The following is a 24,626-nucleotide window of genomic DNA, read 5'->3' on the forward strand; positions in this document are numbered from 1 at the left end:
CGCCGAGCCGGGCCGTGTCCCCCGCACTCGCCACGCCGGGCGATGAGGGGCTGCTGCCGGCGGGCAGGGGCGACCCGCGGAGGGGGCGTTTAGCAGCGCCTCGAAGGTAGTAAATAAATCAACGGCGTTAAGTGATGATTATTAGCCGGGCGCGGGAGGCGGGCGGGGGCCGGTGCGGCGGGCGGGGGCCAGCGGAAACAGCCGCGGGGCTGCGGGCGACTTGTCCGGTTTGTTCTCCCTCCCAGCAGAGCGGCCCCGTCTCTTCCAGACCTTTGTCTGGATGGGAAGAAAAAGGATGGAGGAGCAGTGGTGGAAAGGGGAGCTGGCAGCAGACGTCCATCAGACCTTGAGGACGAAGGTTGGGTCACGCTTTATTCCTTTCCTCCTCCTCGCGGCGCTTTCCTCCCCCGCAGAAGAGCCCGGGCACCGGCCCTCGGGGAGGGAAGGGCCGTTGAACCGCCCGGGCTGAGGCTTGGTGTGGGAAATCTCGCCCTCGGCAGGTCTCAAAGGCGCAGGTTTGCCCAGAGCTCTTCCGTGTGCTCTGCCTTTTGATCCAGACTTGTTCAAAACCCAACCTGTGAAAGCTGCTACCTAAAAAATATCTGCCTGCAACTTTTCAGTAGCTTCCACTTAGGCGGGGTGGTGATGACCCATTGCATTAATTCCAAAAAGGATGCTGATGGTGACCCGCGTCTTGTAGGATCTGGAGAAAAATCGTTGCTTTTTCAACAGATAAATGCTAAAGTTTGAGGAAAAGGCAGGATTCCATTCCCTGGCAGACTGTAGAGGAGCAAAAAGATGTACCGACATGGCTTGTAATGGCTTTTCTAGAAGTTAGTGAATCGTTTATGCACAGAGTAGAAAACCAGTAAAATGTCCTGCAATAAGCAAAATACTCCGGTTGCTGTGTGATGAACTGGTGCGTACTTGTACGGAGAGCAGGTAGAACTAAGGCTGTTCATTTACTTTTCACATTTCCTTAGGTAGGCTCCCAACTTTGGGGAAGTTCTAAATGCAGTTTAGTAACTCTTCAGTTACTAAAGTCACAGCTAGCAAAGTTAACGCTTTGGACATTCTGTTCCCTTTGTTTTCTTTACAGGCGTTTAGCAATAAATTATGTCAGGTGAGTTAATTGTTATCAGATCTCTGCGAGGAGGTTGGTTTGTTCTCATGTCCTCCAGCTGAGGCAGGTCTTCCTGGCCCTGTGGTGGGGGGAGGAATAACTGAGAGAATACAGCTGATGGGGTGTTAAAAGGTGAGGGGAAGCTGTGATTATATATATGTATATATTTTAATGTATTCACTACCATTTAATCAACTCTTTCATTCTTCAGCCTGCTTTCTGGATGCATCTGATGACTCGAGATAGCTAAAACGTCTTTGCATGCGGATACTAACCTAGGCCAGCCGAAATGACAAGAATTGTTTGAATTCAAAGAACCCGCAAAGAGGGAGAGGGGTCTCTGGGCTGCTGCAAGGAAGGTCTACAACTCTTCCTGCTTGGACGATTTTAATCCTAATTCTGCTTGCCTTGTAAGGATTACCTTTCTTTTTGAAGGAAGGGCTACATGAGAATCCAGAGTGCAAATATATCAGGCAAAAATAATCACAGCCCCTTAAACTACTTTGTTTCACTTTTTGTGTTCCCCTCCCCACCACGTAATAGTCTGCAGAAACAACTCTTAAATATGTTGCTGAGGTCTGCTTTTTTTTAAGTCTAAAGCGTCAGAATTTCCTGTAGAATGTCGTGCAACTCCTCAAAAGGATCCTTCAGCAAAGTTTGGGAAGATAAGTAGTTTTGAAGTACAGAAGTCAGTTTTGTGAGCATGGACCAGTCTTAGGGATGCCTGTGGCCTTTGCGTAGAACAAAATAAGCTTCAATAGTGGTATCCCCATCCTACGGTATTAGTGTGTTAGTGCATTATTAGTGTTTTAACATGCTAATACTGGAATATGGAAAATTCAGGCAATGGTACCCTCAAGCCTAAATGACCTCTCTGGTTTAAGATACTTGCTGAGGAGTCCTAGTCTGGAACAGTGTCTGTTTCTGGTCTTGGGTGAGAAGAAACAGGTCTTAGTTCCAGCACGTGAATCTGACAGGGAAGTTAAAGATGTTAAGGGGTTGAAATGCGTGTTGCAGGCTATTCTGCTTTTTTTGAAGAACACACTTAAAGTCTGGGTTTAGGGTAAGGAATAAAATGTCCCTTTTAAATAACATAACTCTTCCTGAAACAGCTAAAGGAACGTGAGAAACACTGTTTTCCAAAATAATTTAAACACACAAACATAGATGTATGCTAGATGTATGCCTACAATGAAACAACCCAGGTTCACAACTGGAAAAAATGTTATGCCACTCTTCCCATCCCCCTAGCTGGATTTGGAAGTCCTTCTTAACCTCACTGAAAGCTGATGTCCTTTGTGACAGATGATGTGTGCTGTATCTGATGGATATGTTCTGCATGAGAGCAGATACTGAATGCGTGCAGTATACCTGGCTTCTAATTCGGAGAGGGCTGAAAGATGCTGTGAGGCTTCATGACTTCCCAAAGGCTCTAGCTCAATGCGGAGGAAATTATTAGCCCCTGAACTATCTGACTAGTAAAATATCTGTGCTGTGATTGTTGGGATGTAGTGTTAAGCTTAGCAGGACTGTTTTGTGTTAGTTATTTAGCGTGCTGACCTAGTGGAGCAAAACACTTAAATTCCAAAAGCGCTACACACATCCTTAGACTTTAAATGAAAGGTTAAAGCATTCCCCTGGATTAGGTCAGAACATTAAACCTGTTGCAAGACCGAGCCAGGAAGGAAAATGGATCATACTGTGTTTGTTTGTACTAGAAGAATCTCGCACCAAAGGTGTTGTGTCGTATGCATTGACACTTTCTGGTACTTCAGCTACTTCTACAACAGCCCTACGATACTGGTAATGGAAAGGTACTGGCTGTGCCACGCAGCTGATTTCCACATCAAAAATCAGAGACGTCTCCGAATGGATGTGGGACTACTGCAGCATCCGCGCAAAACTCTTCTGGCTGCTTCAGTAGCCCTGAACACTCCTCGAGTGTGGAAAGCTGAGGAACAAGGCAGTGTTGGGGTTTGTTTGTTGTTAAAAGTTGAGGAAATACTTTGCTTTAGAAGGCTGTCTGAGTGTCCCAGAAATAAGTGATGTCTGTTTGCTACTCCTCCCCCATTTTTGTGCTTATGTTGGGTTGTTTCCTTCCAGGATATGTTCATTTCCTGTAATTAATGAGTATTACTAGAGCTGTTTGCATTTACCTTTTTATTTATCTCTTGCATAACTTCTCAGAGCAGGGCCAAACTTTACAGGACTTGTTGCTTATGAATTTAAAAGGTTAATAATCGTAACTTGATCTTCTTAAAGGTAGTCCAAATTACTGTCCGCAGTTGCTTTTAGCCAGGTGAGGAGAGCTGATCCTCTTTCTGCTGAAAGCAAACAGCCCTTTGCTGTTAAGTGGTAAAAATGTCTGAGTGATTTCCTCAAGGTGAAAGCTCCTCCCCACCTGTCCCCCACCTCCTCTTGGTTTAAAGATCTTAATGAGGAAATGCTGTTTACCACCATGATGTGTTTCATTCCGTTTTGAGGTGCAGTGTTTCCCTCGGCTTCGTCCATGGGTGTCAGTTTGGACTGCAGTCTCTGAAGCAGGAATAATTAATCCATACAGGGTTTGTTGTGAGGGGCCGTTTTCTTCACTAGCATTTGAGTACTGTCACTATAAATGCATTTCTTGCAGTTTTAAATCATCCTGTTACTAACTTTGTTCAGCTTCTTCCTCTTCTCCCTGCACCCAGCATATGTCCCTCTGTTTTCTGTAGTTGGGCCAAAGCATCTGGTTTACTTGACCCGCTGGTAGCGTGAAGGTCTGGATGTAACAGGTACTTTTTTATCTGTTAGTCTGCAAGTCCACTCTTGCCCTTGTTATTTTAAAAACTGGTCATCCCTCCAATGCTTAATTAATTAAATGGTAAGTCTGATATAGTCAGATCTGCCTGGTACAGCGTGAAACGGAGATTGGCACAGACTAGAACAGTTACGTTCTGAGCAGAGGGATGGCATTAGGATAGTGTAGGTGCTGCTTCTGGGTTTTGTTTTTAAAACAAAATCTGGATGAGAACTTCAGGGGTCCCGGATACCTGTGGACATGCAAAAGGTTTTGTGCTCTCTTCCATTTCATTTAATAGAGAGGATAAAACATCAACCTTTCATTCTGATGCATCCTTCCAGTTTGAATTGGCTGTAAAAGAAAGTAGGTGTAACATGCCTTGAGGTGTATTAATGTCAGGTTTTTTAATCCAAGACTGGCAGTCCAGCAGCAAAAGCATAATCCATTCACTTAATGGAAAACACACACAAAACCCCCTTGCTTCTGAAAATCAGCAACAATAGCATTACTGGTTGTTAGCTGTAATTTGCTTATGTTGTAGATGGCAGCATGCATATGGGGCTGAAAGGAACAGGTGTCCTAATAAAGTACATGGTTATTCATGATCTCTCTCCTTTTTTCCTTAAAGTTGGAATTTCAATTTTCACACTCCTTTCTCTGATCTTTCTCAGATTAGCTGCTGAACTTCTGAATACTTTGAAGTGTGTAAGAAGGACTTAATGAAATAATTGATAAAATACCACAGTGGAACATGTGAAGTAGTGGATTTTCAAGCACAATACTAGTTCAACTTTCCCGCAAATTTTGAATGCCTGGGACTGTTGTGAGGACGCTGAAGGGTAGAGTGGATTCAAACACAAAAAGCTTTTACGTACAGTTGAAATACTGTCTTGGTCTGCTACAGGATTTTTGTGTGACATCTCAGTAGTATGCCTGAAGTGTCTACACTAACTCAAATCTCAAGGAGTGGAGTCTGTATTTATCTGTAGATATTCTGAAAGACAGAAGTGGATGATAGGGGAGATGCAGGAAGAGCACAAAATATAGTCTGAGATGGTCTTTAACCTAGGTAGAGGGGGGGAAAACTACTGAAGGTTCTTTGCAAGAATAAGTGAAACAACCCAGTGTAAACCAAAGTCATTGAATGGGTTGGAACTTGAGGTTCTGTTTTACGTGGCCAGAGTTCTGGTCCTTCGTGGGAGATACACTTGAATTTGCTGCTCCTTTTGAATGTCCAGGAACAGTGGTAAAACAGAACAAATCCTTAATTTATGCTGTTTCATTCACACACCAGTGGAATGTATCATAAATCAGTAAGGGTAGCTGCTGGCAGCGCTGATCTAGGCAGTGTGATGAGTGTGTTTAAGCTGCTTCTCTTCTACCTGATTGGTCACTGTTGAATGAGGGTGAAAACAAAGGATATGTTGCCCATGTACCCTTCCTTATTAGAAGATCTCTGATTTTAAACTTTCACTGGAAATAATGAGAGGAACTGTCTGATGACATCCTTTTTGAAATGTGGTTCTGTCAGGTTTGTCTCTTCCTCCTACGTAGTGCCAGGTGCTGTGCAAGACTGGCACTTCTAAAACCTGATTAAGACTTGTCTAAAACAGCCAAAAGTTGCTTAAGTAATTGGAAACGCTGTAACTTTCAGGAGTCTGAGAGATATGGTTATGGCAAGGCTGAAAAGAGGAGTAATAGATCATGCAGTGAATCCTAGACTGTCCATTATTGCTGTATCTTCTAACAGGTATAACCATGGGCCTCCGTTACAAGGCGGCGTAGCTTGTGCTTGCACAGATGACGTGGCTGTTTTTGGAGACTGACCATGCGTTTCTGCTCTGCAAGGAAACACATCCCGCTGGCTGTTCCCCAAGAGCACTGCCCTGTCAGTTATCTTTCCCCTTCCCTTAGAGTTTTTGTGGCCAACGTGAAGATTAGTAAAAGCTAAACGCATCAGCTGTACTCACTGTCAGACTGTTCACAAACACACTAACTCTTACCTTTCTGACCGACTAATTAAACTGCAGTCATCTGCCTAAGCACAGAAACGCTTACCAGCAAGTTTCCTATGAATGATTTTGTTACTGGAAGGCGTAGTGCTGCAGGCAGCGCAGAGGCAGAAGGATTGGTTTTGTGGGGGAGAGAGCATAGCGTGGCATCGACAGCAGAATTAAATTGGTAGCCTGCTACCTAGTCTAATGCAAAGAAGCATGCAGAGTGCTTTGAATTTTCAAACTCCTATTAAAAAAATAGTATATTCTAAATTTTTATTTCTATATCATCTTCTTGCCTGCATAAATAATGGATTATAGAGGGGTTAGCTTTTAGTGGTTTCTCATGTGTGGTACAATAATCGTATGGAAGAGATCAATTTGTCACCTTTCTTCCACTGCTGGAAAACTGTTTGCTTAGAACACAAAACAGGAAGGAGTTTGTCTCTTTCAAAGAACAAGTGTTAATGGCCTGCTAGATAAGCTTTCCCTTTATTTTTCATCTACAGGCATTTCTTTTTCTGGTTCTAATGCCAACAACTTCGCGGTATTTTTTATTCCTACTTAAGGATTTTTTTTAAGAATCTGGTGGAGGTCACGTACACGCAATTTTTCCAGAACTTACAACATACAGAGGGCTAAATGACTGCCAAAGTTACCATGGTTTTTTACTGGTTTTCTGACTTAAATACTCAGTAGCCTGCCCCTGCCCCCCCCCCCCTTTTTTTTTTTAGTGTTTTATATTGACACCACACAAGTGGTGTCTTGGGTTTATATACTTTTCCACTGGATTAATAAGAATCATGGAGAACTTGTTGAAGTTTAAGTTATACTTCACTGTGTATCTTTGTTCATCAGCTGGATCCTAACTTTTTCGGATTTTGGGTTAGGATCAGTGGTGAACATCTGTGAGCCCTGGTGGCAGGGACCAGACGCTGCATTCTGTTTACATACCCAGAAACAGAAGTAGGTAAGATTTAAAAAGAATAATAACGAGAGAAATGTGAAGTTCGTAGTAGTAAATGAAACCTGTGTCTGTGTAGGGGGGTATTGCAACAGCTGTTTCTAGATGAACAGGCTGTACTGTTACTGAGTAGCTGTGGTTTAGGTGCTTCATTTTGCTCCAAAGATGAGAGGGTAATTTACCTGGCTGTCCACAGAGGATGTCGCGCTCTGGAGATGCTGGTGTGCAGCAGCTGGTACCTCGCAGCTGAGGTGGCTGGTGCTTAGAGAGGGAGGAGGGCAGTAAGAAACACCGGAGCTGTTGGGGGGAGTCAGGAGATGCTGCGTGTTTGACCCGTGGCACAGAACAGATCCTGACTGAAGTCCAAGCCCACCAACATGGTGGAAAACCAGATTCAGTTAGCATCTCCCCGAATTTCAGAACCCAAGGCATATTTTGTTACAGGGTTTCATTTCCCTTGTCAAAAAGCCTGTAAGTTTTTCTAAAATACCTTGATGAATTCCACTTTTGTTCTGGGAACTGACTGCCTTTGTGTGACTTATTACCATAATGTCACATCACTTGCTAACTCTTCTGCTGCTAACTTTTTCCTCCTGACTGCTTGTCAGTTCATTACTGGCGCTGTATCAGTGGGAGAACAGTTTTACTGAAAAGAAATTGGACAGAAAAAAATGTACCCGTGGAATTTCTTGCCATGTTGAACACCAAACCATCTGATGTGGTACTCTGATGAAGATAAGTGCTGGGTAGAGTGGCCTGTACCAGCTGCGGCTTTCCCGGAGCTGGAGGAAGTGATCCTGTTTTCTTCTCCTCCACTTTCATCGCTGTTTGGCTGATTTAGTTCAAATGGCCAGTGAAAGCCTAACCTTCCTGGGCTTGCTCAAAAGCTTTAGTTTAAGTCTTGCTGCCTAGTGTCTCCTTTAGGGATGGATTCTGAAGTGCATTTGCTCAGCCCAGTTACAGAACCATCCAAACCAGACCAAATCTTGTCTCCTGAGCTCAGGTAATGGATGGTGCCGGTCAGGTTACTGGTGTTGAGCTGTGTCTCTGCGGTGAATGAATGGCTCATGTCTGGAGCCTGGCTGTCTTTCAGATGTGATTGCTGAGGATGATTTGTCGTCTTTAACACTTTAAAATGTTTACACTGATTCCCTTCTTTTGGAAGGTCAGGTCTTGAAGCTGGTAGGTGGCAGCTTGAAAATTGTCTACACGCTTAACACTGTCTCTCAGTCCAAGCCTTACTTTTCAGGTTTTGAGATTAAGTGATGATCCCTTTAAATGCTGGGCTCTGACTTTCTGGAGGCTTTTTTGTGGAGAGACACCGATCAATAAGTCGAGCAAAGCTTGTTAAGTAATTTCCAAGACACCTGTGAGCCTCTTACGTGCTGCTGCTTTTAGCATTTCAATGTGGGAACTGCTCAGTAGCCCGAAGCCAAGTTGCTGAAGTAGATACGGATGAACAGGTCAAAGATAAGCAGAAGCAGCATGTGAAAGGGCAGTTCCAGCAGGCAGCAGGACTCCCGGTTTCTTTTCGGTTGCTTTACTGGAAAAAATTTAGAGGAAAAAATTACGCAATGGAAAGGATTTATTTTATTCTTACTCCCCAAAAGTTCATTTTCTTTTCGTAGTGTTGTATTTGCTGATCCTGCATTACTATCCCCAAAGCAGCAACGGCATTTTTTTGAAATCAGTCTTTTTTTTTTTTTTTTTTTCTCTTAATGAACTTATGGTAAAGGAGCCTGTGGGGGGTTGATGGAAGGGGGCGCATACCCACAGCCGTTTTGGTAACTAAGGCTGCTATTCACCTCTGGGATCGTTAGTTACACTGTGTACAACTTGCTTTCCTGTAAAAGAAAATCTCATCATTTCAGACTGATCTGTGAGTGTAAAAGCAGCGCTATTGAACTACTCAGTAGCTGCTTCATGCTACGTGGTGCAGGGCAAGGCTCTTGCCTATACACAGATAATGACCCTGGATCAATTAATACCTAGGAATTTGATCTTATAAGAAGCCACAGCATGTGTCTCTGTTCCTCCTAACCTTAATCCTGAAGTTGAACCTTGTCTGTGCTGTCAAGTCTTGTTATACAGAACCCCACGTGGGGTTTTTTGGTGAAAAAAAAAAAAAAAAAAAAAAAAAGAGAATGCCTTTCACTTACACCCTTTACTAGTAACCGATTTCCAAAAAATAACAACAACAACAAAATGCAGATGTTTTACAGGAGAGTAAGTGTCTGTGTTAAACCCCTAGCAGAATAATCCCATTGGCTTAAATTCAGTGCTTTGACTGGTCTTTGAATTTTCTAGTGCAATGGGCTGTGTAGGGGTAGTTCTGGCCTCTGAGCATCTCAGTTTCGGACGCAAATCTCTGGATCTCTGCTTTCATTCTGAGCCTCTAATGCTCACCCACTGAACTGTAACATTTAGACATGTCAGATTTTTTGACTAGATGTATAACTGGAGTTACTGTGTATTTCTTGCATTTGTTGTTATGGTCTAAAAAGTAAATTTCACATGAAATATGTACGCTGACTTCAAAGTATATAGTGTAATTTTTCTGTGAGACTTAGCTGTTGAAACAGGAAAAAATATTTATTTTCAAAAAATACAACTTGAAGCTCCTGTGAGTCGCCTAGAAGAACAAAATATTTCAGAGGTAAAATTGCCACCTGATCTCATGATAGCTTGGGCTTTTTGTAGACATATTAAAAAAATTGCAGTTATTTTAACTGATGTAAGCACTAAGCTTGAAACCATTTCTGCCAGAACATTTATGTTATGGGTATGCTATGAATTCCTGCTCTGAACATGTGTATGTCAATTGTACTGATGGATTGAAATCTCTGTACATAAGGCAATAGAAAAATCAAATTTATGGTTTTTTTTCTGAGTATAAAACAACAGGGGGGAACACGTTCCATTGTCTCCCTGCTTTGTAAATTGTTACTGGTGGGCGATTTCTTTATAATCCCCCAGTAAAGGCTGTCCCAGGTTTCAAAGGGCTGTTTGCCTGTCCACAGCATGTGTCTGTTCAGTCCGGAATGTGTTTTTTTTCCACTGACTTTCTTAAAAAAGGCCTGGGAAGCAATCATCCGTAACAGCGCTCGGTTTGCTGTCTTTGTAAGCTGCTTCTCGTTCTGGAGCTGCCCTGGTTCCCAGTTACGCGCCCCTCTGAGCCAGACTGTGCAGCTATTTTCTCCTGATAAGTTGAACCTCCTCGTGGAATGTCTCCTTCCAGGGGATGAAAGGACAGTGGGCAGCCACCGTGCCAGCTGGGCAAGGTGATGCCTCTTACTTCTGTAAATGGGGTAGCCAGTGCAGACACTTCCCCTGAACACTCTTTTCTTTTTTTTTTTTCTTTAAAAAAAACCCAAAACACCAAAACCAAACCTCCTGATTTATTTAGTAGAATTAACTGCTATGTACTGCTTTGTATTCCACTATAAAATACATTTATCTTGCAGCCCTGTACTACTGCTAACTTATTTTCAAGTATATGTAATACAAACCCAACATATTGCCATGACGAATTACTGAGAGATACACCTTGCTGAAATGGTGTTTTTCTAATCCATGCCTGTCAACATGTATTCAGCCCATTTTAATTCTAGCCTGGCTGTAGTAACTGCGTTAGTATATGACCATGTCTAAAGGGAGAAAGTGTCAACTTTTAAGTGGCATTAGATTGTTGCAGATATTCCCAAGGATCTTCACTCCTTCCCTTAACCTTCTCTTTGCATAATGGCTACAAACTTGTGTGTAAAAACCCTTGCAGGTGAAGATCTAGCGTAGGTAGACCAAAACCATATATAATTCTGCCTCTAAAATGAAAATTTGTATATTACATGTGAAATACAGTCTGTCAGTTCAATAATTAGGTTTTATAATGCTGAAATAGGTTACTATAAAAAATACTGGAATTTGCTATAATTAGAAAAGCCTAATCATTCTCGTTTTTTTTTTCTTCTTAATGTCTACTTTTGTTTCTTGCTGTATCCATGCACCATATGAAATTTTTTAAATGTTAGATAGGTGTTATTTATTATAAAGACCTAGGCATTTTTTTTTTTGTCACAAGATGTAGTAACTTGGGCAACTGATGAAGGGGCAATATCAGAGAAATGTATCTTGCCTATGAAACTCTTAAAACCTTAATTAACAGTCCACTTTAGGTGAACAAACTTAAAACAGAATCCTTCAGGAATGATTTTCATGGCTAAGTTTGGAGTTCTGTAGAAAGCAACAGCAGGTTGTTCCTGGGTTGCAGCGTTTGACCACGTGTTTAATGCTTGTGAGGAAAGTGGATGGATGACCAAAGTATTAGAGGTTAACTGACTGCCGAAACATGCAGTAATCCAGCCCCGATTTGTGTGTCAATCGCAGTGCCGAGCATTTGCCGTAGGTGGTGGGTGTTGGTTTGGGATTGCAGACACTGAAATGGTATTTGTTTCAGTACATCTCTCCCCCCCCCCCCCCCCTTTTTTTTTTTCCCCCAAAGGAACTTAAGTTGCCTGCGTATAAGGCTCGTTCACCGCAGATTGGGATGCGCCGATACTTCATTGATCTCTTGACTGTCCTCAGCAACCGTTGCAATCTCTGCCCTACAGCCCGGCATCTCGCTATCTATTTATTGGACCTCTTTATGGATCGCTACGATATCACTGTCAAGCAGCTGCACATCATCTCATTTGCCTGTCTTCTCCTAGCAAGTAAGTTGCCTGCTGTTTATTAAGGTGCTTTTTTTTTTCTGAGCAGATGGTTGTTTCTTTATATATCATGTGCTGTTTTCACTGTGTTAACAGCTTCCACCTACTTAGGGTAAGGCCTAATGAAGTCCCAAGTGAAGGCATAAAGCAGTCTGTTAATAAACTCTGCTCAACCGCATAGCTTGCGTTACACATCTATATGCTGCTGTTTAATGCGCAGAGAAAGTTTTGGCAACTGAAGCTGGGTCAGCGGAAGGGGACAATGAAGATCAGGGAGGGATGGGGTGGGAAGAAAGTGGCAAGACTGGGAGAGGTTAGTTCCAAGGAAGGGTTGGCAGTAGGGAATGGCATCCGTGTAACACACAGCCTCTCCTGGAGACGCGTCCTTGGACAGTCTGTACCTCTGTTATGATCACTGGGCGTAATCAGTTCCTTGCAAATCACAGGTTTCTTATAACAGGGGCCAAAGGAAAATCTGCTGGTGCAATGGAGGGGATTTGGGCTAGGGCTGGTTTGTAAATTGTTATGAAAATTTTTGTGTGCCCTTAATTTCAAACACATCAGAGTGAATGAAATAGCAGGTTCAGGTAGCCTGGAGGCTGATTCCTGCTCAGAGGTGCACTCCTTCAGCTTTCACACCATCTCTCTCTCTTTTTTTTTTTTTTTTTTTTTTTTTTTTTTTGTAACCTCGTAACTACAAGATGCCTTGCAGCATTGCTAGTTTTTTTGAGTTTGTTGTTTTGGTTTGGTTTTTTAAATTATTTTCCCAAGTGCATGGATAAATGTTACCTTCAGGAAAAGAGACTAGGATTTTCTGTAGATACATTTGACAATTTTAAGTATACCCCTCCTCCATTTCTCCCCAGCTTAAAAGTGATGCTTCAACAGTTCTAATAACCTCTTATTTGGATTTAGAGGAAGAATTTATAGCTATAGTTTACATTTCCAGTGCTATGCAGATAGGATGAAAATGGTACCCTCAAACTTTGTACGACTTGTCAGTGTTGGTACACTGGTAAGGTCTTGGGCAGAGGTTCACTATATGAGATTGGGAGAGCTGGACTAGCTGACTTTGGTAGTTTCTAGGATTTAAAAAAAGCAAAAAAGCTTTAAAGATTTTTTCCTTATGTAAATGCAACTTTAGGCCACCTCTATGCAACTGTGAAGCAAAACTGCCCTATGATAACACTGGAGGGAAATGTTTTGCAACTTCTGCCTATTTAAAAAAAAAAATTCACTTAAAAGAGCAAGCCTAAGTCTAGTGAGCAAATGAGTGTGAGAATCTTCTTATAACTAAGATTAGAGCAATGCAGTAGCATGTATACGTTCTGATCCAGAATTAAATCATCCCTTACAAGGAGGGGAAAAAGTCTTTTACTGTAAAGGCAGCTTTCCTACCAACACGTAGAAACAAAACATTAACAGTTGAACCAAAGCAGTTTTGCACAAAATTAATGCCTAATTAACTTCTATAGATAAGGTTTAAAATGCTAGGGCCCAGTTTGGAGACTTTTGGGACCATAGTGAGCTCTGTTGTTTACTGTCTGGGCCATCTTACTGTGCAGTAAGGATATTCTTTTTTGGTATGTGTAGTTCAAAGTGATGCGAGTCAAGTCAGGAAAAACCACTTTACAGTAAATGGGAATTCCTGTGTTTAGTTTGTTACTTTCAGAATTATATGAAATGGAAGAAAACTTTTACTATGACTTTTAAAAAATGTTTTGTAGTACAAGATTCTAAGTCAGAAGTATCAGCCTGAAGTCACCTTGAAAGTTCTCATTGTAGCAAAGAAGAATAAAACTAGTCCCTTGTCTGTTACTGCAAATGCAGTAATTAGAGCTTCCCGCAAAGCATTACTGTAGGAAGTTGCACAGTTTTTCAGCAGAGGATTGCAGCAAAAGTGCTCTTCAGGCTGTGTTGCAACACACTTGTACTTTTAAAAAATGATAGACTGTAGAGAGCAAAAACGATCTTTTTTATTTTTAAGTAGTTGTGGTGTTTACATCATATCAAGATGTTTAATGCAGACTGTCTTTCAATAATTGTTACAAACACACTTTGAGAAACTCTGGGTTTTGTTCTTGATCGCTTCCTTAGAAAGGAGCAAGAGATTGAGTACTGTGCAGACCACAAGCAAGATGAGGTACAGTTAGAGGCAAAATTACTTATTCCCACAAATTACTGTGTGGGGTTTTTTGGGGTTGGGAGGGGCATAACAGAGAAGCTTTGAGATGCAACAAACTTCTAAGCTAAATGCCAGTTGAGGACAATTTTTAAGCTCAGAGAAATTGTTGTAAACTTGTGTTTAGCTTTGAAGTTTGTTGCTTCTATCTTGGATGTAAAGGATCTCAAAAGCTTGTCTCTCTTTTTTTCCTTTACCTACAAACATTGCCATGGCCTGTTTTTTGATAGCACACAACAGCCATGCTGTCGCGATGGAGAATGCAGCATTTTGCTAGATGTCCATTAGTTAGCTGGAGCTAATTTCTCTTGCTGTGTTCTAGAAATTAATTTTGACTGGCTTATCGGTTTCCCCCGATGGGGGAACTGGATGAAGATAGTGCTTCCCACTTTGGTAATAACTGTGAAATTGATGAGGGAGTGAGACGATAATAGTGTTCCAAACAAATAGCACTAGCAGCCAAGTCATGCTCAGCCTGAACTTGCTGCAGTTGGGGGGAATGTGGGTGTGTGTCCATCGAATCATCCAGTTGTTCACTAGCCAGATGTATGTTTCTTTGCAGTGTATGCACAGTGTGATTATTGGAGAAGGCCTCTGGAAATTCCTGCCAGATAGTTTAGCTCCTCAAAAGAGCTATAAAAGCTTTTAAGTTTACTGATGCCATCAATGGTTATTATTTCCTCTGAATCAGTTCTGAAAAAGAATGGTAAAAATTGTTCACAGCGATCTAGAGGTAAACTGAAATCGATTGGGAGAGGGAAGGAAAAGTTGCTGGAAAAATTGATGTCACAGTTACTTTAGGAATGTATTTAGAATAGTCTGTCTCTTTCACTTGCATTAAGGGAAACTTCATGATCAAATCAGAATCATAAACTAAACATGTTTTTGTAATACAGAAAGACCTGGTCCACATGGGATGTTTTGGCCAGGTACGTTATTTGAAGACAGAGGACCTCCTTTTGATGTCCAGCTGTGGTAATACAAGAGGCTGTAGGTTCCTGCTGCTGCAAGAGCATTAGCGAAGTCCAGTGGTTTTAATTGCTCAAGACAATCCATCTGTCCCTCGCTAGACTGCTTCAAGCAATTGGGCCGGTTGACTGCTGTTAGGTCAGGGAGATGCTGGCTTTTGGTGAGACGTAATGCTGGGCAGCTGGGACTGGTGGGCTTCAGACAAGCCAGCTGGATCGAGAGCAGGGTAGTTACCAGTAGAGCTGCACAGAAGCCAGGATTGCTGTCTCCGCACTTGGCTACGGATGGATGCTCTTTTTGCAAACAGATAAGCGACTGAAAATGTTACTACTTTCCTTTTCTCTGAAAGCACCCCAATGCTTTGAGTGAGCTCTGATTTTTCTCCAGAAAAAATCAGCTGGCTGATGCTTTCAGGAAGTGGATTGATTTAGTTTAACTAATGTTTTGCCTGAAGGGGAATTGAGGAACCTTCAGTTCACCTCACCTGACAGGGGAGAGGGCAGCCCCTGGTAGAGGGGCACTGTTGAGCAGCAGCAAATTGCAATGTTCTAAACTGTGTCTTCATTGGGCAATTTATTACAGAAAATGATTGTGTTATTTTAAGGTGCCCGAGCCCGAAGTGCTCTGTTAGAGAAAGGGATTGTGTAAAGATATCCGATGTGCTTTAGCACTACTTGGCTCAAACTGCCTGCCGAAAGCTGTGCAAACCAGCTGCCTCAAAGTAAATGAGATGCACCGACACCGCATTCGGATGGTCCAGCCCCAGAAGCAGTGAGCTCTGGGGAGAGAGCAAGCACCTGGGCAGTGAGTCCTAAACTGCTGCTTCTGTGAGTTTTGTAACTGTGGTATACGGGGGCTGTAGTGTCATGGTGTATCAATATAGTTAAAGCAGTGCAGCTTTTGCTTGTTGCTGTAAAATCCTAGCTGGGTCTTAAAAGCTGTTCCTTTTTTCTCTGAAGAGCAAACCCTCTGCAATAGCAGGTGCTTCGGTACCTGATAAAAGCAACATCTCTCTCAGCCATTCAGTGGCATTGAATGTTCCAGCAATTCTAGTTCTTATGGCCCCTCTTCCTCAAGAGGGTTCTGCTGCTATTGAGACATGACAACAGTTTTTAAATTTGAGTATTGTTTTAAGCAAGGCCAGCTGACTGTTCAGCACATCCAGTGCTGCATTGCTTCACAGACTACCTGGGTACTTCTTGTGGTTTTCCTGGCTTCATTTTGCCCAGCTTCTTAATCTGCCAGTGGATTCTCAGTGGCTGACTTAATTCAGGACAATAAAAGAAATTACAGCAAGAAAAGATGCCTGTGCTAAATGGGCTGAGTATAGGACATAGGTAATCCTTTATCACCTAATTCCCCACTGTCTACATGGAGCTGTTGTCAGATGTCAGGCAGCTTTTCTGTTGGACTGTGCTTTGTGATCCATTCTCCATTTATTGTCCCACTTTCATGAGCAGGTAACTGTTCTGACAAAGACAGCGGAGCTACTTATTTTCAATAAAAGATAATAGTGGGCGTCAGTCCAAAATATATATTAGTGCAAAATGTAGTCTGTAGTCTTATTTTTTTTATATATTTCCCTGTTGCTGTAATATGTACAGAATATTTTCTTTAGTAATTAAACCTTACTATAGTAAGGCATTAAAAACTCGGGTGCCTGGAGCTAAGTGGTTTGCATGTGTGCTGGGTATTGTACAGACAGATGAAAAATCCCTGACTGCTCACTTTGTAAGACACTGCAGAAAAAGGAATTAATCAGGCTCTCTCTAAAATAGCCTGCCTCTTTCTTGCCTTGCTTAGAGCACAGTTAGAAGCTGTGTTTGTGTCTGTAGGTGGCATGGGAGAGAGTCTCAGAAGCTTGTTGTACCACCTTCTGGAACAATGTAGGAATAAAGAGAAGTAGCCCTTCAGCTGTGTAAGCAGCTGTGGGTCTTGTCTTTATGCTGGGCTAGATGAGCTTGACTGGTTTATCCTTCTTTTGGATTTATTTTAATTGTTTATGGGACAAAAAGTACTTCCACTTTAATGACTCTTTAAATTGGCAGTCCTTTTTGTTCCTTGGTCTTCTCAAGGACTCTGAAAATGTAATAAAACAAATTGCCTGCATGTCCTGCTTTTGTCTTGCTACCCACACAAAACCCTGGGAAGATCATCTACCCAGCCTCCAGTAATCAGTCAGATCTGTGTGCTGCGTAGTGAGGTGTACATAGAGACTCTTGCCTCCTGCAGTGGATGAATCAGTTCTTCAGGGTACATTTGACAGTAGTGATGCCCCTCTGAGACCTCTAGTTTTTTATAGTGAAAAGCTCGCGTGGATTGATAGGCTCTTTTGCTAATGTGACAAATGTACTAATGAAATGTACTCTTCATAAGACAACTTACAACAGGACTGATCCCCTTGACAACAGGACTTACTCTGGCTTTCATTCATCAAAACAAAAGTGTGAATGTCTAACATCAAAAGCATTCACTTTTTTTTTATGGGGCAGCATGTGATTGTAGAACTTGGAGTGGGACAGAACATGACCTGAAGTAACTTGAAAAATCTTTGCATCGTTAATTACAGTAATACTACACACTCTTAAAAACGTCCCATGGTTGCCCCCATCTATTTAGATTTTACAGAAAAGTTGGTCACAAATGTAAACCCTACATTATATGTTCATCTTATTTTATTAATCCTATTGACCTCAGTAGGCTTCCTTGTATAAAAATTTGCAGTATCCATCTACTACTTAAATTAAGCATTGCTTTAAAGGCTTATGATTCTGTTACCTCAAACCAAAACTATTTCTGAGGGCAATAGTGACAACTAAATGGTTTTATTAGTAACTGGAGCTCAGAACACAACAGAAAACTCTTAATTTGAGATGTCTACAGTGGCATTTCAAAAGCATGCAAATGACTCATGCACAATTCTCATGAACTTCAGACTACAGACTCCAGGTGATAATGTAGTTGAAACAGCTTTGTTTTTCTTCCTGAAGTGTGATGTTGATTAAACCAGTCAGTGTTATTTGTTTGGTCAATACTAGACTTACAGCTGTCTTGTCTGAGCCTTTAATATTCTTGCAGCAACTGTGTCGGGGGTCCTGGTTCTCTCAGCATAAATATGCTGTGCACAGAACCTCAGTTTCTGGTGTAACTGAAGGAATGAAAATAGGAATAGTATATTCTGGTATCTTTAAATTAGGGAAATTAGGAAACTGGAAAAGGACCCACTGCGTTTTAAAAACATCTTAAACTTATTCTTTCCCAGCTTGCCTCCGATCTCTTTGGTTTCATGAAATGAACTAACTTTTGCTGTGTTCTCCAGATTACAATTTAAAAATAGGTGGGAAGTACTTGCTAAACTTGGAAGCAAAGTGTTTAGGTCAAGGTGGAGTAGGGAAAGAAAATGTGATCAAGTTGCTTTTATGTTGCTTTGGAAAGTAGCTCATTCAAATTTTATAGTTTATTTGAAGCAAAACTCCTGAGTTGATTTCTCTACCCCATTCCAACTCAGTTTTGGAGCCTTTCTTCAGCTTATCTAACTATATTCGTATTCGGTGTCTCCGATCTGCTGCAGTGGCCACTGTTACCTAACACTAAAGCTAGGAACTAGTGTGGTGAAAAGCAGAAGGGGGAAAATAATAAATAACTAGTAATCTAAATCACTAAATCTAGCTGATTTCAAATATTTTTAACTTTAAAAGAAAAATGATCAAGTGAAACAGCTTTGTCCCATGTTGGTATGATACTTTCCCAACACTACTGTGCTGGTAGTCTGCTCTCCAGACTACAGTCTGACCCTTTGAAATTTCCAAGGTTGAGTGAGAAGAAGGAAGGAACTAGAACTTACAGATGCCAGAATGACAGATCTTGTCCTTAGTTTCTTGGACAAGCGGTGATTTCTCCTCTTACTGCTAGCATACTCCTTAAATTTCTGTATCAGGCTGTGATATCACCTTGTGGGGGGGGAAACAAAGGGTTAACTCAAATTTCATTTTTCTTAAACAGTTCTAAATTCAGGTGATATGGAGATTTATGAACACATATACAGGCTCCTGAATTTTAAAGGGCTCTTCCACTGACAACATGCCCACAATCCTTTCCTGTTCTACTTTGTATGATGGATGAATTTTGTTTTTCATTGTTATGCTCTTTTATGGTGGGCTGGCTGCTATATTACATTTTAAATGCATTTCATATCCACGGTACCTGAACCGGCTCAAAGATGGAAAATCCATTTTTAAATGTGGTAAAAAGACACTTAAGCTGCTAATAGTGTCAAAAATTGTCACTTTTTAATACACTGGAGACAGCTGCGATGGAAATGTTATCCTAAATGGATAGCAAGATCTTACTTACTTTTAAAATAATTTTATAGCACAACACTCAATTGTTTTTAGATTTGACAAGAATACTCTGAAGCCACGTGACATGCTAATATCTTGTAGGACTCTTTAAGAGGCAATGGAAGGGTAACTGAAGCAAGAATCAATTGTGGAATATATGCCCTCAAGAACATAGAGAAAAATAACTACAGACTACTTTTAAGTACCTATGGGTACCTTATTTTGCAGCAGGGATGTTTTTTAAGTTGTACTGGAAACTTATTACTAGTTATTGTTTGTTGCTAGCTCTTAACAAGGAGTGTCTGGTAGATACGTCATTTTTGGCTTGGTAAACCAACAGTGTGAATTTAAGACTTAATTGCTTTCTTAAGTTTGCAGCAAAGGAACACTGTTAATCTATTACTGATAGATCTAATCCTGGGAATCGAATCTGATATTGGGTGCTTTTTATGAAAGAAGGGTGAATAGAATGAGATCCTGTTTTTCTGTACAAAATGACAGCACTTTGTAGCTACTACTGAAAACTGAGTCATTCTAGAGACTACCGCTGTTTCGTAGGCTGGTAAATACAATTTAGAAAAAGGCGCAGCTTTGCTCAGCTATCTTGACGCTGAAAATGTTTGCTCTCTCCTAACCCCCTAGAAATTATTTATGTTAATCACTTGGTTACAGGGTACTTCTCCTAGCCTTCCGGTGACCTTAGCTAATGCGGCCCCCCAAGACAAGAAGGAACAAAGGAAATTCTGAAGCGGCAAGGGCAAAGGTGGTGTTGCCCGTGGGTTTTTAATGTCTTCCTTTTTTTAGTATGTGCATTTAGCTTCCATATCCAAAGGAGTTTTTTTCCCCTCAGTATTAGATCTTTCTTTGCCATATTTTCCCTATACTGCTTGCTTTCTTCACACTTGACTGAATGCCCTTCAGCAAACGGCTTCTGGTTATTGTCAGAAAAGCTATCTGTAATCCTAATAAGTTTATAATCTTGGTTTTGGCATCAATACTATACAAATAATTAAAAACAAACAAACCCATAAAAAGCATATAGGAATATGTTGACCAGTCTGTTGGCTTCTCTCCTTCTTGTGTCACTGTACTTTCCCATCCCTCTTTAAAAAGCACCTTTTATCATTAGACTTTCTGGTTTGGAGTGTGTTCTTTGTTGGCTTTTGGACACTCAATCATAATGATAAATCTTATCTGAAAGCCATCTCTTTTGACAGGTAAATTTGAAGAAAAAGAAGATAAAGTTCCAAAGCTGGAGCACTTAAATAACCTGGCATACCTGTGCAATGTGAATGTGGTATTGAACAAGAAAGATTTGCTTAGAATGGAAATGCTGCTTTTGGAAAACTTTAACTGGAACCTCTGTCTACCAACGCCAGCACACTACATTGACTACTACCTCTATGTGTCCCTTGGCGAGAATGACCTTCACAATGGCTGGCCAATCACCTCACTGACCAAAATCAAAGATTTTCTGGAGAAATATGCGTATTATTTCCTTGATTTCTCAGTGCAAGGTAAGAGGCTTAGTTTTACACTAGAACTATCTTACATTTGGCAAAAGGCAAAAATCCAAAAGAGATAAGGGCTTTAAAACTTGTCATAATACGGATTGCACAAAACTGTGTGCAGAATGGCTTCTCTTTGAAGTTACTTCAGATGGCAAACGGTAGGGTTTCCCTGCACTATGCATAAGCCTTTTGTCTCTTTTTGGAAGTCTCTAGATGAGATCATTTATTTTTTTCTTCAGCTTAGAACACTAATTGGTAAGACTGTCAGAAATGGGGCCTAAGTTTTGATCTGCCACAGAGCATAAACTACTGTCAGTTGCAGACATTATATTATGCAGTTCACGTATGAATCTTTTTTTTTTTAATGATTTGGTTTGCTGCATCGCTTCCAGTATCTGCCTGTGTGAGAGGCAGTGAACTGCAGCATCCTTGTAAGCCAGGTTCAACACTAATGTAAAGATGTGTGTAATTGTCAATACCTGACTTTGGTTCACTTGATACCAGTCTACAAATTTCAGCATAGTCTATTTTGTGGCTTTTTCTGAAATGAAAGAAATGATAGTGAAGCCTTGATAGTAGTTGCAAACAAGTAGTACAGAGATCTTTAGGGAAGCTTCATCCAGTTTTGAGAGACTTCTGGTCATGAGCTAATACTCTGAGATGTGTGGAACAAAGTTGTGGATTTAATTTTGTCCTGTTTGCCATGTATACACATAATAGGCTCACTGCAGAGACTAGTAAGAGTATAATTCTTCCTTTTGTTTTTACTTTTGTAGATCACACTTTCCTCTATTTTCGTCCATCTCTGATTGCTGCAGCTTGTGTGTGCGCCTCACGTATCTGTATGCAGATTTCTCCTGCCTGGACAACACAGCTTGAATTGCTAACATGTTATTCCTGGGAACATCTTGCCCAATGCATTGAAATGATGTTCATGTAAGATCAGAAAGAAAGTAATCTGTTTGTGCTCTTAGGAAGATGTTACTACTCCTTTTTTTTTTTTTTTTTTTTAGTAATTGTTTAGCTAGAATTAAAATAGTACGATACTACACTGGTAATCTCCATCTTCAGTTTGGGGGGTGGAATAAAAGGAAAAAAATCAGGTCACTTTGCTAAACACTACATTTTAACAATATTTGCAATGTGGAATGGAGTGCACAATTTAGTGTTCATTATGTTTTCTTGTACTGGTTTCCTTGGGTTTTTCTCCAGTAAAGGACTTGACTGTGATGCATCAATACTGGTCGGGTATGTGAGCACATACAGTCTTAACAGAAAATAAAAAAAGTTTAATAGCATGCTTTAGGTTGGGAGTGATGGTGAACCTTCTGAATCCCTACTTAAAGCAGGGCCAACTGAAGTTATAAATCAGACTGCTTGGGGTGTTGTCTAGTCAAGTTTTTGACTGTCTCCAAGGATGGAGACTTGCTAACCTCTCTGGGCAACTTGTTGCAGTGTTTCATCATTCTCATGGTAATCAAAAGTGTGAAAATGCTTCTTCCTAATATCTAACAGGAATTTGCCTTGTTCCCTTATTGCTACGCACTTTAATACTCTGCAGATACTTACAGAGACTACTTCACGATGTCTTTATGTTGTAGACTTAAGGTTCCAAGATAACCAGTCCATCAGTAAAAACATACTCATGATGCAAAATTATCCATAAACTTGTTGTTAGTGTGTGAAGATCACAGCAGGTTAATTAGAAATTAATTGTGAAAGCAACTGAAGATTACCATATACAGCCAGGGCCAAAAAGCTGATGATGTAGCGCGGCTGCTGAAAAGTTTGGGATATATGCAATACCTTTGAACTTTTCTTTGATAAATCTTACTTATAATTTGTTTCAGATATTATGAGAATGACATCAAAGAAGCCAGTAACATAAAAAAGCAAGTAACAATTCAATATCAAGAACAGGAAGCATTGGGAAATTTGAGCCATCAAGCCACCACTCAAGTTCTCTTCCAGCAATCTAGTTATCACCCTTTAGCCCAGCATTCAGCTACGCTTTCCCAATTCCAGTCGCCAGTGCAAGACTTGTGCTCTGCTTATCGTGACTCCTTACAGCCCCACAGGCCCAGCAGTCTGCTTGCTGCCAGTGCTGACAGCTCACTGCGCTCCTACGCAGCTGTTCAGGCCAGCCTTCGGCCGTCTGCCCAGGCTCTGCCCATCCAAATGCCCATTGCCCTGCAGATGGCGTTAGGAACAGAGCCCATTTCCACGGCTTACAGCAGTAGTTACTTCAGTGGTTATCACTCATATGCAGCTGGGTGTTTTGATGGATAAATATTGATGTCTGAAAAAGATGATACGATAGAAGCTGAAGAAGAGACCATGTGTGTGATACAAGATGTGTATCTGAATGAAAACCATGAAGGAACAGAATCCTTGTGGCTCACTCATTCAGAGGATCTGGATCTGCTCATCACTGGAACCTGTGTGCCTCTCTGCCAAGGGTTGTACCTTTGGCTCTTAATAACAGAGAGAAATAGAAATTCATTAATATACCTCACTCCTTGTCACTTTGAAAGGCATCTGCGTAGAAACCCTGTGGAGATTGCTTCCTTCTAGTCTTCAGTTAGTGACTTGTCAGAGTTGGCTGAAAGCTTATGTTGAAGAGTTATTTCAAGCTGGAATGCTTGTTGAATTTCTGGCCAAGTAGCAACGTACCTAGAGGGTGATGGAAAACACAGCGTGCTCTCCTCTCCCAGTGATGTGTCGCTTGAACAGTGACAGCTTATACTACTGGAAGCTTCTACTAAAATGTACTGAAATTGGTATCAGTTAAATGTGAACTTTGTTTATGCAGAAATCTATGCATAGAACACTTTCTATTTTCTCTGAGCAGGAGTGATAGTTCAGGAGTAAAACTTTAGGATAAAAGGGAAAAAAAGAAAAAATGGGCCAGGAGACTATCAAATCATTTTTGACTTAAAATTTTCTTGGAATCTAAACGTGGTGCTGCTGAACAGAACATCACTCTCCTTCAAGTATTTTAGAAACAAAGCCAAAACCTTAAATCATGTCTTAGATCTTTAATGTGCTGCTGCTTTTGAGAGTGGAGATTATTGTTAGTAAAATTGTTCATGAGCTTTATCAGGGATTTAATGTTACTTGAAGAAATCCTCTTGCAAAAACTCTTGAAAGTTTCACTGCCTTCAGTTATTTCAACTTTTGGGCCCAATGACTTGTGGCAGTAGTTCAGGCTCAGGACAGTGGAACGGGTGTTAATGGGGGCACAATTTACTGTGAAATTAGAGTTTGATGGCAGTGTTAGACAATGCTGACTTAGTTTTTTAAATACCATCTTAGCCTTCTTTGGAAAATGTAGCGGTTGAATTGCAGATTGTCTTGTGTATTTGCAATAAGAGAGACACCAACTGTCACATATCCAAAAGCTGCTTTCTCAACTGAAACCAGGGATGATTGTTCAAAAAACTGTATAGGCTTTTTTCTTTGTTAATGTAGCTATTTACAAGAAATGGACTTTGGCAAAGGTGAAACTTTAGTTTTGATATATGCAACAGCTATTGTAAATTTGTTTGAAGGCAGTACTCCTGGTTTGTCTTTTCTCTGAAGGTTCTCAGGACAGCAATAGAAGTAATGTGCAATATGCTTTTACTGACTTGGGGTAACTGTTTCAAGTCACATGTCACAGTGCTGTTTTAACTTATATTTTTAGAGAATTGTTTTTAAGGGTGTTTTAGGGTGGAGGGGAAAAACTGGCTCGCATACTAATGTGTGTTTGTGTAACTGTCTTCTGAGACTGCGACTTTTGGTATCAAGTTAATAATTTCTTCCATTCAGCAGGCTCGAGGAATCATCTTGTTTTATTTTTAATTTTTTAAGATGCAAACTGTAAATGAAGAGGCAGTACGCTTCAGAAATTAGTCTAGAATTTTAGAGAACTTAGTTAATCTTTTATTCTGTTAGCTTTGTATTTATATTAAACTTTATTTTCAGAAGACTTCAGTGTATTTTTATGTCATTCAACAGATGTAAAGAACAACATATATGTGGCAGTACTGTTGTGTGGGTTTTCTTTTTTTTAT

At 40.8% G+C, this 24,626-nt stretch overlaps 2 protein-coding genes across 4 annotated transcripts in view; one reads left to right on the forward strand and one right to left on the reverse strand.

Moving 5' to 3' along the window:
• On the forward strand, positions 1–24,526 carry CCNJL (cyclin J like). Its single transcript, XM_063348967.1, has 6 exons — positions 1–106; positions 249–358; positions 11,362–11,572; positions 20,278–20,577; positions 21,348–21,507; positions 22,422–24,526. Exons 2-6 carry the CDS (start codon positions 281–283, stop codon positions 22,858–22,860), a joined length of 1,188 nt encoding a protein of 395 aa, XP_063205037.1. The 5' UTR covers positions 1–106; positions 249–280; the 3' UTR covers positions 22,861–24,526.
• Positions 8,395–24,626, reverse strand: part of FABP6 (fatty acid binding protein 6) — a 56,702-nt gene continuing 40,470 nt past the window's right edge. For all 3 annotated transcript variants that reach the window (XR_010072893.1, XR_010072894.1, XR_010072895.1), the window contains one exon: positions 8,395–8,406. The gene's annotated coding sequence lies outside the window, so the exon portion shown is untranslated. The remainder of the gene's footprint in view (positions 8,407–24,626) is intronic.

The sequence above is a fragment of the Chroicocephalus ridibundus genome, chromosome 11, assembly GCF_963924245.1.
Source record: "Chroicocephalus ridibundus chromosome 11, bChrRid1.1, whole genome shotgun sequence".
NCBI classification, from domain to species: domain Eukaryota; kingdom Metazoa; phylum Chordata; class Aves; order Charadriiformes; family Laridae; genus Chroicocephalus; species Chroicocephalus ridibundus.